The 19251-nt window shown below is 47.4% G+C and overlaps 1 protein-coding gene across 1 annotated transcript in view; it reads right to left on the bottom strand.

Annotated features, from left to right (window-relative positions):
* TRMT61A (tRNA methyltransferase 61A) overlaps positions 1–18434 on the bottom strand; it is a 62665-nt gene extending 44231 nt beyond the window's left edge. The window contains exons 1-2 of the mRNA XM_083439476.1: positions 18262–18434; positions 13117–13481 (exon numbers count right to left, since the gene is read on the bottom strand). Coding sequence (XP_083295602.1) covers positions 13117–13447 — 331 coding nt within the window. The 5' untranslated portion in view covers positions 13448–13481; positions 18262–18434. The remainder of the gene's footprint in view (positions 1–13116; positions 13482–18261) is intronic.
* Between the last annotated feature and the right edge of the window lie 817 nt (positions 18435–19251).

The raw sequence follows: 19251 nt of genomic DNA, 5'->3' as shown, positions 1-19251 counted from the left end.
CCACCTAAACATTAGGAAGAACTTCCTGACAGTAAGAGCTGTTTGACAGTGGAATTTGCTGCCAAGGAGTGTGGTGGAGTCTCCTTCTTTGGAGGTCTTTAAGCAGAGGCTTGACAGCCATATGTCAGGAGTGCTCTGATGGTGTTTCCTGCTTGGCAGGGGGTTGGACTCGATGACCCTTGTGGTCTCTTCCAACTCTATGATTCTATGATTCGACTCAATGGTCTGGCTAGTTCTGCAACCAGCTGGAAGCATCTGCGAAGCTCACAACAGCCCTGCCTTGCTGCCTGTCCCCAGTGTCTTGCACTCAGAGATAAACTGCTTCAGACTATGGATGCTCCATTTACCTACGAAAGCTAATAACCATTGATAGACGTAGCGCCTCTGCGAAGCGTCATTTATTCATGTTTTTAAAATGTATACCCCGCAAGTCACCATCAGGGCCCCGAAACAACTTACAATTAAACACACACACACACACACACACACGTAAAATTCAGAACGTAATTTCAACATCAAAGGTTAAAGCATCAGGGTTTCAGTAACAGCGCAAAAAGCCTCCTGGAATAAAACCGCTTTAACCTGGTGTCTGATCCTTAGCAGGGACAGTGCCTGACTGATTTCTTGTGGGAGGGAGTTCCACAGGCCCACTGCACTGGAGGCACAACTCCTTGCTGGCCTGAGCTATGCTTCTGGTCCAAGGGGGACCACTAATAGTGCTTCCCCCAGATGATTCTAGTAATTGGTTGGGACATACATTGTAAGGCAACCTGTGAGGTAAATTTTCTATGTACACTCTCTGTATTTACTCCACATTCGGTGCAATCCCACCACTGGTTTCGGAAGCTGCGTACACGTGACATTGGCCACAGTCCATACAGTATCTGCCCTGTTTCTATCTTGCCATTTATTGAGGCATAATTTGATGCCCACCCCCCACCAAACCAGTTTTGATCCGAATTGAGAAAAAGAACAACTTAGCGGTGTTTCAAGGAGGCAATGGCTAGGCAACCAATCCAACGCAGTTAATCTTAATAAACCATTGGATGGGTGCTATAAGCCAGTTAAGATGGATATGAACCCTTCTGGCCTCCTCAATCATTGGAGATTCTTTAGACAAGATAAGTGGATATCTGCTAGGGAAGTTTATGGTGCCGAATATTAAGGATGCTCAAATTGACACTCTCCCATATTGAGGGGGTGAGGTGCCTAGGAGACCCCTCTCACACTTCTGACAAATGCAAGGCTGTGTGTGTCTATTTGTGTGCACAAAGCTGGCAAGTGAATGTCTCCTCATCCCTTCAACATGGGGGTGGGGGTGGCAGGTGGTGATGATGGGGGGCACATGTCAGCCTGAAGAGCCCAGCTGCCTCAGGGCAGATAGGTTAACCAAGCCTTGCATGTATTTGTAAAGTGAACTTCCATTTTTTTAAATTATCTGTCAGGGAAGGCAGAGTAGCCCGCCTTATTTGCGGGGGAAACAATGGCCTCAGAGAAACCCCCTAAGAGAAAAATAAGAAGTCCTGAGGTAAAACTGCAGGTTTGGGGCAACGGAAACAACAACAACAAAAATACAGCAACCAAGTACAACCAACAACAAAACTGCCCATTAACAAATTACCATAATTCATTCATTCATTCATTTAATTTGTACCACCCTATACCTGAAGGTCTGAGGGCGGTTACAACATAAAATCACAATATAACAAGACAAAATAAATAATAAAAATAACACAATCCGTGACGTTAAAACCAGCCTAGAAAAGGCATGCTACAGAAATGGTTTCTCATCTCCTTGGTCCAGATATACCTGCTGGAGCGAAAATGTCCCCCTGCACAGTTAATCTCAAGAGAGCGAGAGAGAGTGTTATTGTGCGATCTTCAAGCATAAGACATTTGAATTTCGCTGCTCCTTTCGGTTCTTTGTCCTCATGAGGACTAGGAACTTGCCCCGAAGAGAAAAAAGAGCAGCAGCAACGGAGCGAAATTCTCAAGGCTCACGGAGAGCATGGGAAAAGTCTGGAAGCCACATGAAAGCACTTGAGGCCGCGTGTGGGCTTCACGCCCACATTGTTCTTAGCTGCTAATTGCTATGCGGAGAATGCAGAATGCAACCCCATAGTTCCTCTACTTAGGCCACTAATGCTCTTTTCTGGCAGGCGTTTTCAGGCAGCTCTACCTCCCAAGATCTGCCATTGTTCCTGCCAATGTTCCCGTTGTTATGAGAACAAAATATCTGAAGTGCACAACCGTGTATAAATTAGTATTCCTGAAAGGCACCAGAGATAACGAGGCTTGGTGTGAGGGCTACACAAAGCCAGCCAGTCTCACACCAGCTAGCGGAATAATACTGTCCTGAATATGCCATCGGGCTAGGAGGCCTCACAGTCGCAACCTGCTTCCAGCTCTAAAGAGAGAGACCATGCTACCCTGAGCCTGCCTGATCTCAGAAGCTAAGCAGGGTCAAGTCTGGCTATTACTTGGATGGGAGACCGCCTGGGAATACCAGGTACCCTAGGCTTTTGCCTCCTTAAGAGATGGACCAGCTCAGTCGGTAGAGTATGAGACTCTTAATCTCAGGGTTTTGGGTTCAATCCCCACGTTCAGCAAAATATTTCAACACTGCACAGGGTTGGATTAGATGCCCCTCGTGGTCCCTTCCAACTCTACAATTCTGTGATTTTAAGATTCACATCCTTACAAGTTCATGAGCAGCAGTTATGAGATTCCTGGGACAGACCAGGGCTAGGCCTACCATTAGGCAGTGGGGGGGGGGGAGGGCTACCTCAGACAGGTGATATTGAGTGTCGCAGAAAAGACAGCAAATGACTTACATTTATGTATTTGTCCGAGGTGTCAAACTAACCTCTTGGGAGCCCAGGTCTTAATCCAACTTAGTCCCACTCAGACCAGACATACTGAAATCAGGGAACCGAAATCAGGCACGATTAATGAGTTTAATGGGTCTACTCTGAGCCAGTTAGACTGGATAGAGGTCACCATGAGCCAATCCTTCTTGCACAACATCCTGCCTGGTAGAGACAGAGGAAGAATATAACATGAAACAGAAACTCCTCGGTTCAAAGCTCACCGCTCCCATGAACTAATTCGAGGGCCCGAGAAGAGTCAAGTCACTCTCAGGTCTGCCCTCTGCAACGAAGAGGCAATGATACTCAAACGCCTTATTCATTATTTAATGTCCTGCATTTACATTGCAGCTCTGCAGGAAAAGTTCTATAGCAGGCTCAGAAGGCAAAACAGCAACCCGCTTGAAAAAGAACATAGAGTTGGAATAATCATCTAGCCCAGGGTTTCCCAAACGTGGGGCTTTAGCTGTTTTTGGACTACAACTCCCATCATCCCTAGCTAGTAGGACCAGTGGTCAGGGATGATGGGAATCATAGTCTCAAAACAATTGCAGACCCAAGTTTGGGAAACCCTAAGCCTGCAAAGCAGGAATATGCAGCTGACCCTTACAGGAATCGAACCCTCAGTCTTGGCTGTATCAACACCAGGCTCTAACCAACTGAGCTATCCAGCTATAAAAACAACAAATTATTATTATTATTAAAAAATAAAAACGCAATTAGAATTCTGAGAGACCCAGGCTATGAAAGGCAAGTTGTTTAAAAGGCCTGGGTGAGTAGAAAGTTGCCAAAGGTGAACTAAATCCACAAAGCTCCCTGGGGTCAGGCACTGTCTGTCCCCCCTCCTATTTCAGAGATGTGCTTAAGACCATTTTATTTATTCAAGCGTTTCCTGAATGAGACTTTCAACTATAGTCCACCGACCATCTTTTGCGACGGCACCGTGAATTTTAACTGTGCTGTTTTCAGTGCATAATTTACTGTTGGGCTTTCTGCACGCTGCTCTGAAATTTCATAATGAGGTGAGCAGCTTATAAATTCGCTTCTGTGCAAAGAATTCCCTTCCTTGAGCTCTGCCACTGCCTGGTGCTCCCAATTATACCCAGGGCGTTATTCTATGCCCATGCCAGTCATCAACTCTCTGCCCCATATCCTGCCAACTCCCGAATAAAAGCGATGGGATGATGCAGTGAAAAGCGTGTCCCCAAATCCCAGAGCCATCTCCCTTCACTCTGCCATTGACATGCCAGGCTCCTAAGAGACAGGAAGAAGACACAGCCCCTTGCCAGGCTGCCCTGCTTAAAGTCTCTTTTTAAAAAAAGGTCGTTTGCTCTTGCACTCAACTGGAGCGCATTAATCATGCATGTGCTCGGTGTACAAATGAGAGCAGAATCTAGGTTACTTCACACCGCCGCTCTTCAGAGCTGCCCTCAGCTGCCTCAGTTGCTGCTTCGGGAATCAGCCATGCATACAAATGCCGTCCGCAGGCCGCCTAGAGCCACCGCCAGCGCTCTTGCTGCAGCAAAGCAGATCAAATATTTGATCAGAATTCCACATCCTTGCACACAAGCAAAACTGCATTACCTTAGCTCGGCTTCGTGGTTCAACTTGCACCGAGAGCTGGGGGGATTCCACCTGCTCGCAAATAAATGCCTTATGCACTCTCAAGGCCGAATCCAGAGCTGTGGCTTGGTTTCCAGGAACGGCAAAGGGTGACTCATCGCCTACCATGTCCACCTGCTCAGCAAGAAACACACTCACAAGCACACACACACACCCTGCAATCATTCCAGATATCTACTAACTTGAAGCGGTGTTGGTTTTCAGGAGAGCAGAGAGGATAGAGAAGGTTGGAAGGGGTGTGATTATTTTTGCAGATTCCAGCGGGGGGAAATCAAGCATCACCCTTTGTGACCTTGTGGATCCTTACAGAACGAGCCTCCGGAAATTCAGGCCTCGGGAAACATGGATTAGGGCAAATTCAGAGGGAAGGCCAGTTGCAGGAAAAAGCAAAGAAGGAGGTCAGCCAGGGTCCACCCACAGGCAAAAGCGGCTAAGAGAATCCAAATGGAAAGCAGAACCTGCAACAAGAGAAGGCCGCAAATAACCTCTGCAGTAAAAGTTTGGCTACTTGCCTCCAGCCCTATGCCTGGGGGTCAGCAAACTTTTTCAGCAGGGGGCCGGTCCATTGTCCCTCAGACCTTGTGGGGGGCTGGACTATATTTTTTGGGGGGAAATGAATGAATTCCTATGCCCCACAAATAACCCAGAGATGCATTTTAAATAAAAGCACACATTCTACTCACGTAAAAACACCAGGCAGGCCCCACAAATAACCCAGAGGTGCATTTTAAATAAAAGGACACATTCTACTCATGTAAAAACACGCTGATTCCCGGACTGTCTGTTGGCCGGATTTAGAAGGCGACTGGGCCGGATCCAGCCCCCGGGCCTTACCCATGCCTAAAAGTAAAGAAAGCTCCGGCCAGGACACCTGGCTGACAAAAGACCCCTCTTCCCCTCCCAGAGCTACAATTTCCAGGGTTCTCTTTGAAGGGGGGTTGGTTGTTAAGCCACTCTGAGAAGCGCAGCCGCTGCTGGAGGAGGCATGGCTTACATTCTGAGCAAAAGCATGCCATGCTGCAACTGGTTTCACAGAGGAGAGGGCTACCAATGGCTCCTCCTCCCTCTGACCACTCACTGTTGTCCCACCACCAATCCCCGGGCTCTGAGTTTTCTTCCCTTGGGGGTCCCCCAGTTGGTTCCTCCCACCGTTCCTCCAACCAGTCCATGAAACTCAAGCAGAGAGGCGGCTGTCGCACTCATGATCTGCTCATGGGCTTCCCATAGGCGTCTGGTTGGCCCGTTGATGCGGGCCTGATCCTGCAGGGCTCTTCTCATACAGTATTCCTGTTTTGTTGCAGATATTACTTGTATATGCTGCAGATAAGGAGATTTCAGTATTCTGGATGTACATATACTTATAAATTCATACCGACGCTTTAAAAATTTTTTATAGTGGTATAGAAAAAGAAAAAGAAGGAAAAAAGAGCATAAATATTTGCCCTGTATTCAAGGAAGCACAATACATATTTTTTTAAAAAAAAAACCTTCATTTTGCATTCAACTGGGTGTTCCACTGCAGAAAACCTAACAACTAAAGCCATGTTTCTCTTATTAAACAGTGCCTTATTATAAGAAATTTTAATCTCAGGGAATTTAACTAAATCGTATCTCATATCTTCAACAACTACCGGCTTTCAATGGTTCTGTCTGCTACTTCCAGCAATTTGCAATGATTATTCATGCTGCAATTAACAGACAAAGCGCACGTTCTCTAATCTACCGTCCGCCATTTGAATAAAATTTTACGTAACACTGAGACAATTTTCCAGCTGCTTAAGATCTACACGTCAATTGCTTGAGAGCCACAAGTAGCTCCAACACCATGATTTAGCCTAAAATTCAGGTGTGGGGAACCTCTGGCCCTCCTGATGTTCCAGCTCCCATCATCTCTGATCATTGGCTATGCACCTTCCCTTTGAAGAGTGAGGCATGCACAACGCTTAATAGCAGCTGGAGTCCTAGGACGGGGTGAGTAAACAAGCATTGCTTCAAGTGGGCTGAGCCTGTGAAGTTTCTTCGTGCCAATGCTGGTGTCAAGACTCATCATCCAGGCTGCTTGCAGTAGACTCAAGCCAAGACTCAAGTCAAGGCTCATCCCAAGTTACGTTCCTCTGTAGGAGGCTCTACACCGATAGTAGGTGGTGCTGCAGGGAGTTCCTCATCAGGAGGTATCTGACATGGAGTGTCTGGTGTCATGGGGGCAGAACGCTCTTTGTCCACCTGCTTTATCCCTCCCCTGGACAGAGTTCTCCATCCCACAAACCTCTGGTCCTCTCTCCAGGCTCAGACATCTGTTGGGTTCCTGCAGCCCTTTCTCCCATCCCACTATGAACCTCCCCAGGGTTACACAGCTCCAACTTTCTGAGCTGCTCCCATCAGGATCTGACCCCCCCGTCCAAGGTGACACACAACCTCTTGTGCAAGATCTCAAGATGGAAGCCACCACGAGGTTTCACACAAACTCTTGTACAATGCCACACACATCTTCCGCTAGCCCTTGTACAACAGCTCATCAGGAACACTGCCACCGCCAGAAGCTCCTCTCCCTACATTTCTGGATCCTTCCCATGACATTTATCACCCTCTCAAGATTTGCAAAGGGCTTAACTTAAAAGCCTGGCCGGCACAAAATACCAGCCCGATAATTTGCCAGCACAAGATGACAGCAACACGTCCTTCGGTTGTAACTTGGCATCCTCCACATATGCATAATGTTATGAGGATTATATTACATCCTACTGAAAATGTGTAAATGAGTTATTTCCCACAGGGCTCGTGTGTGTGTGTGTGTGTGTGTTTGTGTCTGTATTTCAATGTGGTCCTTTTCACAGAGCAAACTGCCTACCTCTGCTTGACAATATGTTCTGTCAAACGATTTGAAAAATAAAAGCAGGCATGCAAAACAAGTCGGAGCAATACGTTCACCTCATCTGCCAGTAACCCACTTAAAAAAAGAAAAACCCAACATGATGTATGCAAGACTCGACGGCATAAGATTAGAAATCCTGCCCATCAAGTTGGCAATTAATTTCAGCATTAAGCCAACTCCAACGCCCCGAGTTCCTTGCACAACCACACAGGAACTCGTTTGCAGTATCGCTTCATTCAACGGCAGCAGGAACGCGAAACATCTCTCCTTCACCTTTGGCCTAGCAGAAAGATGGGGGAAATATGGCCCAGCACACACATCCCTGAGCATTGGCTGTGCTGGCTAGGGCTGATGGGAGCTGGAAGTCCAGCAACATCTGAACAGCCACAGATTTCACAACAAGCAAGCACCTGGCCAGTAAATAAGTTTGCAAGAAGTCTATGGAGGTAGATGACCAAAATCTCATCCTCATTCCCAAAATGGCAAACCACCAGCAATTCTCAGCACTACTGCAGACATACACAGAATCATAGAACTGTAGAGCTGAAAAAAGCTAGTGCGATTCTAGGCTGCATCAACAGAAGTACAGCAACCAGATCAAGGGAAGTAATAGTACTGCTCTATTCTGCCTTGGTCAGACCACACCTGGAAGGCTGTGTCCGGTTCTGGGCACCACTATTTAAGGAGGATATTGACAAGCTGGAAGGTGTGCAGAGGAGGGCAACCAAGATGGTCAAGGGTCTGGAAACCAAACCTTATGAGGAGCATTTGAAGGAGCTGGGTATGTTTTGCCTGGAAAAGAGGAGCTTGAGAGGAGATATGACAGCCATCTTCAAATATTTCAAGGGCTGTCACATGGAAGATGGAGCAAGCTTGCTTTCTCATGCTCTTGAGGGTAGGACTTGAACCAATGGCATCAAATTACAAGAAAGGAGATTCCGACTCAACATCAGAAAGAATTTTCTGACAGTAAGAGCTGTTCAGCCATGGAATGGTCTCCCTTGGGAGGTGGTGGACTCTCCTTCCGTGGAGGTTTTAAAGCAGAGGTTGGATGGCCATCTGTCATGGATGCTTTAGCTGAGATTCCTGCAATGCAAGGATCTCACCCAAAGTGGGACTCAAACCCACGACTCTGAGATTAAGAGTCTCATGCTCTACGCACTGAGCTAACTCCATGCTGGCTTCAAGGTGCCAATCCCCAGCCTAATGTTTTGTGATGTATTACAGAAACACTGAGTTGAAGCAACCAAGAGGCACTCTGGACCAGCCTCAGATGTTGTTGAGACTACAACTCCCATCATCTCTTACCACTGGCCATGCTAGCTGGGGCTGATGGGAGCTGAAGTCCAGAAGATCTGGAAGACACCAGGCTGGCGAAGGATAACACAGATTAACCCCTTGCCTAAAAGGACAGACCCATCTACCAAACACCAGCCTACCTAAAGCAACCTAAAGAATCAAGAAAACAAGGTCACAGTTAATTAAGAGGGTGAGAATTGCCACACACATGATGAGTTTCCTCATTGAGTAAGAATTACCATATGAACCAAAGACATGAGGTTTTCCCACACGTAACTGGTGCCCCCCAGCAAGGGTAGAGCCCTGACTCACATGCAACGTTCTACTGAATGATACGGGAACAGGTGTGAGCATGAAAATCTCTCCACAGGCATGTCGCTCTCCAATGGCAAGGGCACTGCTTTCTTGCAAACGGGGCTGTATCACAGAATCTCAAAGGAGTTGGAAAAGTCAACGCTGCTTTGATGCGGGAAATCCTCTGCTCTCACTGCCCCAACTAAGCAGCCGTTCAGCCTCTGCTTAGAAACCTCTAATGGAGGAGAGTCCCCTGCCTTATAAGGTAGTATGTTCCATGCAACACTGGAAGTTACAGGTCAGACCATTGGTCCATCCAGCTCCGGGGTACACTGACTAGCAGTGGCTCTCTAGGGTTCGGACAAGTGTCTTCTCCCAGCCTTAGCTGGAGATGCTCGGAATCGAACTCAAGACTTTATACATGCAAAGCAGAAGCTGCAGCCCCTTCCCCTAGCGGGCACATGCATGCCAGTTAACATTCCATGAAACCAGGGATGCCACTGCCTAATGAAAGCCACAGGCTTTTTCATTATTTCGTTATGGCATAATTCATTAGCAGAGGTCGAAACGAAGGCCACTTGCCCTCTAGCCCCGCAGTAGTCAGGAGCAAACACAGCAAAGCTTCTCCCATGTGCCCTCTGCTGTAACCACAATCCCAGGCAAAGAGGTCATCTGCTTTGAATGCAGAAGGCCTCGGATTCAAATCCCGGGCAGGGCTGGCAATGTCCCCTGCCAGAAACCCTGGAGAACTGCTGCCAATCAGAGTAAGGTAAAGGTAAAGGGACCCCTGACCATTAGGTCCAGTCGTGGATGACTCTGGGGTTGCGGCGCTCATCTCGCTTTATTGGCCGAGGGAGCCGGCGTACAGCTTCCGAGTCATGTGGCCAGCATGACTAAGCCACTTCTGGTGAACCAGAGCAGTGCACGGAAATGCCATTTACCTTCCTGCCAGAGTGGTACCTATTTATCTACTTGCACTTTGACATGCTTTTGAACGTCGCGGGGATTCGATCTGCCAACCTTCTGATCGGCAAGCCCTAGGCTCTGTGGTTTAACCCACAGCGCCACTAGCATCCCGCCAATCAGTGTTGACAACACTAAAACAGATGGGACAAATGGTTCGACTCGGTATAAGGCAGCTTCTCTATCTTCAAAGCAAGGATAATACAACAAGAATTGGTTGCCAAAGTTCACCACCTCCTCGGACCGCCCGTGGCTCCTTCTTGCTTCCTGCAGGAACTAGTGAGCACCCATGGGATCTGGCTATCCGCTCTTTATAGCTAGTGTAGGGGATCGGGCAGAAACCCAGCAGCTGTTGAAAGAGCTGTAGGCACTAACTGCTGGAGTAATAAATTTGAGATACCCCCTGCAAGTGCCACATTTTGGAGAGCTGAGGAAAGCCAACATGTGTTCGCCTCTACAGAGTTCCATCCTTATTTCAGACATCACGATATAACGGTACATCATAATGTTTAGCTGGTGATATATCGCGGTGTTGAAAACCAGGTATCGCCAAGCCTGACCAACATCATTTTTGTTGTTCTAATATAGCTAATGATAGTTTAAGGTGGTATAATTCTGCTTTAAATGTACTGTGCAAGAGGATTCTTCATCGCCACAGGCCTACCAATAGAGCGCCTATTTACAATCCCGAAAGTACAGTCTAGCCTGGCTCTCTGTGCTACTGAAGCTGCCATCTTGGATTTCCCAACGCTAAACTTAAGCTCCATCTGCAGTACACACTGAAAGCAGTATCCTGCCATCTTAGGTTTCTTCCATGGTTTTCCCCAAAGAATTCTGGGGGCTGTAGTTTGTTAAGGGTGATGAGAGTTGCTAGGGCACACCATTCACTCTTCCCAAGGAATGCTGGGAACTGAAGCTCTGTGAGGGGAACAGTAGACCTCCCAACAACTCCCAGCCCCCTTAAACTAAAGTTGCCAAGATTCTTGGAGGGACGCCATGACTATTTAACGTGGCACAATGCTGCTTTAAACACAGGTTGCAGGTGGGGCCTTACCTGGAGAGGCTAATAAGACTGAAGCATGACCGAAAGACTCCTAGCAATTTCTAGTGCAAAGTTCAAAGCATCAACTCAGTCCTTGGAGCTGTTTACCGGCAGTGCAAGTTTCCCACATGGAAGCGGGGAGAAACATCCTGCTGAATAAGGAAACAGGATGACAGATGGCATTTCGGCCGTCCAAGAAAGATACTGTCATGCCCAGACGCCTGCCAAAAGCTTGTGCAATCACAACAATACTGCTTTCGCTCGAGAGTCATGGGCTTGTTTTCTGACATCATGGTGCATGGGATGTGAGCACATCGGGCAGTGAGAGTGTGGGGAGGGGTGTTCTCAGGGGCCGCCCTCCCCTGGGTGGAATTCTCTCCCACAGAGGGCCTGCCAAAGACCAACCCTGAGCACCTGCAAGACCCACCTGTAAGCCTTTGGGGGCTGAAAAGCCAAGTTGCAAAAGAACAGCAAAATTTCAACGAATTTGATTTGAATGCTATTCCAGTGCTTATTCTTAGAATCCATTGCCCTGAGTCTTGAAGACCAGACATGCTATTAAATGCATACCCACATCAACTTAAGCACAGCTATTTATTTACAGTCATACCTCAGGTTAAATATGCTTCGGGATGAATATTTTCGGGTTGCGCTCCACGGTGACCTGGAAGTAACGGAGCGCGTTACTTCCGGGTTTCGCCGCTCGTGCATGTGCAGACGCTCAAAATTACATCGGGCGCATGCGCGGAAGCGGCGAATTGCGACCCACATAGACACGTGGATGCAGGTTGTGTTCACTTCAGGATGCGAACAGGGCTCTGGAACGGATCCCGTTCACATCCAGAGGTACTACTGTATTCATTCATTCCATACCATGGCACTACAGTGGTGCCCCGCAAGACGAATGCCTCGCAAGACGGAAAACCCGCTAGACGAAAGGGTTTTCCGTTTTCAGAGGTGCTTCGCAGGACGAATTTCTCTATGGGCTTGCTTCACAAAACGAAAATGTCTTGCGATTCTTGAGGTTTTTTCCTGCTCCCCACCCCCTTTTTCTAAGGCGCTAAGCTGCAAATAGCCTTTTAGCAGCTAATCCGCTAATCCCTTAAGCCTTTAATAGCCGCTAATAGCACTAATCCGCTAATAGGGTTGCTTCGCAAGACGAAAAAACCGCTAGACGAAGAGACTCGCGGAACGGATTAATTTCGTCTTGCGAGGCACCACTGTATTATGACGTAATTTCAGCACAGGGCATCTGATCGCCGCAATGCACACATGCAGAGATACCTTAGCTCAATGGACCCTTTTGCACATTGAGATGGAAGGCAGCTATTTTCCTCGGATAGCTCAGTCTTCCCAATCTTCCCACAGCTGCGCTGCCCACCACAGCGGCAAAGAGAGGATGCTTGGGGGGCGGAGAAGGATTTGGGTGTCCTGCTCCTTTGAGTGTCCCCCAAACCACGAAGATCAAGATAGTAGCATACTAGATTCCAAGCTGGACAGGAAGAAATGCACCCGTCAAAGTGTGTGAGGTCCCCGCACCCACCCAAAAATGAACAGCCCCTTTCAAAAGCCAGACTGGCATGACCCTCCAGGTCTCTTCCAGCTCTATGATTCCTTTTGAATAAGAAGTAACGACCGTGCTACAGACACAGTAGTAGTACCGGGAATAACAATACGTGCAAAAGGAATTTCCTCAGTAAAAACAGTAGTACAGTGGTGCCCCGCAAGACGAATGCCTCGCAAGACGGAAAACCCACTAGACGAAAGGGTTTTCCGTTTTGGAGGTGCTTCGCAGGATGAATTTGCTATGGGCTTGCTTCACAAGACGAAAATGCCTTGCGATTCCTGGGGGTTTTTTCCCGCTCCCCACCCCCTTTTTCTAAGGCACTAAGCTGCTAATAGCCTTTTAGCAGCTAATCCGCTAATCCCTTAAGCCTTTAATAGCCGCTAAACTGCTAATAGCGCTAATCCGCTAATGGGCTTGCTTCGCAAGACGAAAAAACCACTAGACGAAGAGACTCACGGAACGGATTCTTTTCGTCTTGCGAGGCACCACTGTAATTTTAAGGCCATGCAATGGAAATAGTAATAACAGTACCCCCTGAGAAAGTATTCCCAATTGCCATTATCAAATGCCATGCAACAAGAACCATTACCTGATTCACAGACAACGGACCCCGGCTTCAGCTCAAGCATCATGGTGATGAGAGAGATGTCCGTCGAATACAGGATCTGCGTCCGGTGGGGGAGGTTCAGAGTCCACAGCTCGGGAGTCGGGTGAAGAATATACACCCAGCCTCCTTTGCTGCAGGTCACCTTGGAGCCATACTGCTTGCCTATCAGGTCGGTGGAATGCCTGATGACGCCATACTTCGTCTGGGTTTTACCGCCGTGCTGCACCTTCACCGGAAACATGGACTCGTGGCCCAAGAAGACGATTGCCGTGTCCCCTTCCTTTATCGTCTCTCTGTAGTCGATAAAACTCATCGCGATGGTCTTGTGGCCGGCAGGTTAGCTGGAGCTAAGGAAGAAGGGAACACACAGATTGCTTATTTCCCCCCTCTGTGCCCATTCCTGCCTCCAAGATCTATACTTTGGGGGGTGGCAAGGCTCAGGGGCCAACTGCGTCCTTCCAGGACTGGGAATCTGGCCCTCAAAACTCTCTCTGGGCCACATCCACTCTCTGTTCCTGTTTTGCACCCTGATCGGTTTTTGCCTGGCTGGAACGTGTCCCTGAAATCAGATAATGCCTCTTGCTTCCCTGGATATGTAGATCTGAGAGAGTCACAAATGGACTGCCACCCAAGAGGTACTCTCGGGAGTTTGCTAACACAGCTGTTGCATGTAGAGCTGTGGCTAGCAGCTCAAACCAGGTTTCAGACACTGAGGTCTTGAGTGAAGTACATGGTTTGCCCACAGGAGAGACAAAACCACACCTGAAGGTTGCAAGAGTCAACACTGTTCCTCAGACCAAGGTAGAGCAAAAGCTCTAGTCCCATGGAAGAAAAATAATCAGAGGTTTGAACTGAGAAGTTGGCAGCCTTCCCGGGGGGGGGGTGTTTCCAACAGTACCGCCCTATAAATACCGTCCTAAAAGGTAAAGGGACCCCTGACCATTAGGTCCAGTTGTGACCGACACTGGGTTTGCGGCGCTCATCTCGCTTTATTGGCCGAGGGAGCCGGAGTACAGCTTCCGGGTCATGTGGCCAGCACGACTAAGCTGCTTCTGGCAAACCAGAGCAGCGCACGGAAACGCCGTTTACCTTCCCGCCGGAGTGGTACCTATTTATCTACTTGCACTTTGACATGCTTTCGAACTGCTAGGTTGGCAGGAGCAGGGACCGAGCAACGGGAGCTCACCCCGTCGCAGGGATTCGAACCACCGACCTTCTGATCGGCAAGTCCTAGTCTCTGTGGTTTAACCCACAGCGCCACCCACGTCCCTTAAATACCGTCCTATCATGAGGTTAATTCTGCTTGGAATCAAAGAATCGTAGAATTGGAAGGGACCATGAAGATCATCTAATCTAACCTCTTACAATCTTTCGGGCCTAGGACAGGTGCCTGTTGAAGATTTCCCTCTTTTGACCATTTGTGGAATGCTCTCCCCAGTGAGGCCTGCCTAGTGCCTTCATTATACAGTGGGACAGAGTGACGGGAGCTCACCCCGTCGTGGGGATTCAAACTGCCGACCTTCTGATCAGTAAGCCCTAGCCCTAATTAAATCCCAGTCTCACTTCATCACAGTTGTGATTCCAAATATGAAGAAGGGGCATGGTTCTCACCAGCAGCAATCTTGGGCAACCAGTTCTGCTCAAAGCACAGTTCCCTCCCTGCCCCCCTGCCCCCATTTATCACTCTAGGAAATAGGAGTTAACCGATTCCTAGGCTCACAGTTAAGTGGGCGACTTCAAATGTATCCCAGAGGAGCAGAGATCTCGAAAGGACAGGGACCATCGCAACTCAACTCTCATCCGACAGGGATATGAGTTCTAAGCGGGCAGAATATAAATAAACCACAATGCACATCCCCTGTGGATTAGAAGGGCTGAGAAGCTCCTTCTCAACATACAGACACACACACACAGACACACACACACACACAAACTGGACAGGTAAGCATTCCAAGTACTAACGGATTTATAACACAGGCTTAACAAAATACCTCATTGCAAAGCATATCGCAAGCATTCAGGCCTACAGCATGTCTTGATCCAAATGACAGTGCTTAATTTTTTCCAAAAAAACCTTATTACGTATGCATTTAGATTTATCCTATAAGGCACCTTGTGATCACCAGGTGAAGGATGGTATAGAATAATAATAATAATAATAATAATAATAATAATAATAATAATAATAATAGGATCTTAGAGTTGGAAGAGACCCAAGGATCATTGTCTGGCCCCCTGCAATGCAGGAATCTCAGCTAAAGCATCCATTACAGATGGCCATCTGGGCCCTGCTTAAAAACCTCCAAGGAAGGAGAGACTACCATTTCCCAATAACAACAACAACAATGTATATTGAACCTGCCTACCCTATAAGAGGAGCGCTGTTGGATCAGGCCATAAGCTTGTTGAGCCCAGCAACCTGTTCTCACAGTAGTCAACTGTAAAGTTAAGATTTATTTATTTTTGCCCCAATATGCATCACTTAGTTCAGGGCTTTTTCAAACTTGGGTCTCCAGCTGTTCTTGGACTACAATTCCCATCATCCCTGACCTCTGGCCCTGCTGGCTAGGGATGATGGGAGTTGTAGTCCAAAAAACAGCTGGAAAGCCCCAACTTGGTTCTTGCTTGCATGACCCAGAAAACATGACACGTAATCCAAGATGCAATGAGAGCTGCTGTCAATTAAGTGTTCAGGAAAATCCCTTTGCACTCTCGGTATCATCATCATTAGATCTTGTACAGGTGGAACGCGCAACAGGTTTCTGCGATGTGGAATGCTGTTCTAAGGTTTTAGCCAGCAGGCTGGCCAGGCCCTTTTCCATTCCATTTCCCCCTCCCTCCTTGATTTCCTGCCTCCCCAAAGCCCTGTTCCATGACCTGAAAACACAGGAGTCCACTCAGCACTGTTGATTCCTCCCTCTCATGCATGGATGGTATAGTTTTAGCAAACCAAAGGATAGGTGTTTAGAGAATGTGCTTATTATTAGTAGACAGAATACTCTCAAGGCCACGTTAAGCTCTGAAGGCTAGGCTCAGAAAAGCATTCTGAGAACTTAACACTCAAAAGATCACTCTGCATCCAGTTCTCAGCCTAATAATTAATAAGATTACATTCAATGCAAATTTGATCTTTGCATCATAAGGAGGGAGACGCCATCCTTTTTCCCCATCATGTGCTCCCAACACACTGTGCTATTAGAAAGCAATTGAGAGGCAAGTGCAGTTAATTCCGAAACGCTAATTAAGTGCTGCGATCCTGCTTTCTGATTCGATTAACTTCCATTTGCAATTTACAAGCTAATGGGATTTTAAAGAGAGGAAAAGAAAAAATGCAAAAAAGAGAGGACAAAATGACGAGCAGGTGGCAAGAAGAAACCTTTGGGCTGGAATTGTTAATTGCATAAATATGTTTTTAAAAACAGCTTTGCTCCTGTATGATTAAGAGAAGCAGAATCAGAGAGATATAGGTGAAGCTTTTCCATGCATGGAAACAGGTGGCAGAAAACACTTTGCCTACTAGATTTTGGGGACTGCTGTAAAAGAAATGGGTGCAGGGCTGAGGTTTATTTCCATTTCTTTCCATTTCTTTCCTTCCAAAGGTAACAGCTCTGCACTGCAGTAAAGAGGGTGGAAAAGCAAAAATCTTTAAGGTGCACAAGTCTGGCAGACCCCTGGCAGGGTCCTTGACTGGCTTAGGCCTCTGAGGCCCAGGGCAATTGCACCAGGCTGTTCCTTCCTCCTCCTGGTATGCCCCACGGAGGACCTTAAGGTCCATAAATAGCAACACCCTAGAGGTCCTGGACCCTAAGGAAGTTAGATTAGCCTCAACCAGAGCCAGGGTCTTCTCAACTCTGGCTCCAGCCTGGTGGAACGCTCTGTCTCATGAGACCAGGGTGCTGCGGGATCTGATTTCTTCCCACAGGGCCTGTAAGACAGAGTTGTTCCATCTGGCCTTTGGCTTAGAATCAGTTTGATTCCCTCCCCCTCTTTCTTTTTCCTTTCTCCTCCTGTGAAGAGGCTGCATCCTAATGTTTTAATGTTGTATTTTAATCTTTTTAAATTGTATTTTAATCAACTTGTTTTTGGTTGTTAGCCGCCCTGAGCCCGGGCTTGGCTGGGGAGGGCGGGGTATAAAATTATTATTATTATTATTATTGGCCTACAACAAACTCAGACCCTCCAAGTGTCCCTTTTTTCCAGGGACAGTCCCGAACTTACAGAAGCCATCCCGGTTTCTGATCTGATCCTGGAATGTTCCGCTTTTCCTTAGGACATCCCAATTTTCATTGGAGAAATGTTGGAGGGTATGGAGTTATACTTTAGCGGGGAATCCCAGTCAGATGGGTGGGGTATAAATATGAAACTTATGATGATGATGTAACAGGACGTCCCTGTTTTTATCGGGCAAATGGTGGGAGGGTATGCAAACTACAGCTCCCATAATTCTTTGGGGGGCAGGCCGGCCTGTTTAGAGCGCTCTCATCACGCTTTAAATGTACTGTGCAAACAGCCAACCCTGAGCACAGGAGGAAGCCTCCGCCAGCCCTCATTTCCTTCAAATGGGGATCAACTCCCAGGCGAAGGGTGCAAAGGGATTGCAATCCCTTAACACAGAGCTCTTGTTTGTTTCCCCTCCATGAACACCACAAGAAAACAGGCTTGTAGTAGCCCATCTGGCTTAGCACCCTGTTCTCAAAAGACCGACCACGTGCCTTTCTCAACCTTTGGGTCCCCAGATGTTGCTGAACTACAACTCCCATCACCCCTAGCTAGCAAGGCCAGAGCTCAGGCATGATGGGAGTTGTAGTCCAGCAACATCTGGGGACCCACAGGTTGAGAACCGCTGCGTGGAAAACCCCAGCTGGCTGGACCCAGGACAGGAGCAACCCTCTCTGGTTTCCAGCAACTGGTGTTCTGGAGTATTGCTTCCTGCAACTGCAGAGGCGCAGGGCAGAATGGCCATCCTGCCACTAAGTTAGCCTCATCCTCCATGAAAATGTGCCCGGTCCCCTTTGAAAGCCAACCAAGAAGTGGACGGGGGTGGAAAAAGCGCTTTTCCTTTTGCTCGGAATCTTCCAGCGACCAGCTCCTTTTAGGATCTCAGCAGGAGTATTTATAGATCCTTACCTTTGCCGGCTTCCCACGTGGGCGCACAGGAAGAAGGAAGCGGGGAGGGTGCATAGGATCAGAGGAGATAAACAACCTCACTCATGCGCGCACGTGGGTTGGTTTTTTCTCTCTCCCTCCTTTCTTTTATTGTCGCTCTTTCCGCTTTCTTCTCCCTTCTCTCGGGCTGTCGCAGGCTGCTGACGCTCCTCGGCTTCCCCGCCCTCGATGGCTCCCTGCCAGGGAAAAGCTTGCCTAGTTCTCAGTTTGAAGGCAAGCGAGCGGCTTCGCTTCCTCCTCAGCATTTTTGTTTTTTTTTAAATTTTCGTTGCAGTTTGTCTGAAGGAGAATGAGACGAAGCGAAGGCGCGCGCGCGCAAGGCTTTATAGCATATACACAGTGCAGGATTTACGTATAAACAAATCTGTATCTTAAGGCCCCACTATCTTAGGGCCACCCCCAAAAAAATTAAGGGGGGAAGAAACCTGGATGTACATTTCCAAAATGTTTGTTATGAATAAAAAAACCATTTTAAGTTAGAGCTTAATAATTATTTCACTATTAATACTTCTTAATTGTATTTCACTGTTAACTGTATTTCAGTTCAACAATTACTTTAAATTGTATTTTAACCCGTATTTTAAATTGTTTTTCTCTCTCCCCCCCCCCCATTATGTTTTTATTGTAATTTTACTGGTGTTAGCAGCCCTGAGCCCAGGGTAGGTATGTATGTATGTATGTATGTATAAATATATATATATATATATATATATATATATATATATATATATATATATATATTGTTATGTGCAAATGGCTTTAGATACCTATTAGGTCCATAAATTACCATATAGCATACATTCAACACAAAAAAACAGCAACAATTTGTTGTTGACAAAGGACAGCTGGACATATAAAGGGCCCCATTACCTTCAGTAGCTTAAAGATAAAGGTAAAGGACCCCTGACAGACGACTCTGGGGTTGCTCATCTCGCTTTACAGGCCGAGGGA

The sequence above is a fragment of the Podarcis tiliguerta genome (assembly GCF_965153285.1).
Source record: "Podarcis tiliguerta genome assembly, chromosome: 1".
Lineage (NCBI taxonomy): Eukaryota > Metazoa > Chordata > Lepidosauria > Squamata > Lacertidae > Podarcis > Podarcis tiliguerta.
The sequence above is the reverse complement of the archived record's forward strand: the minus strand, read 5'-3'. Positions and strand labels throughout refer to the sequence as shown.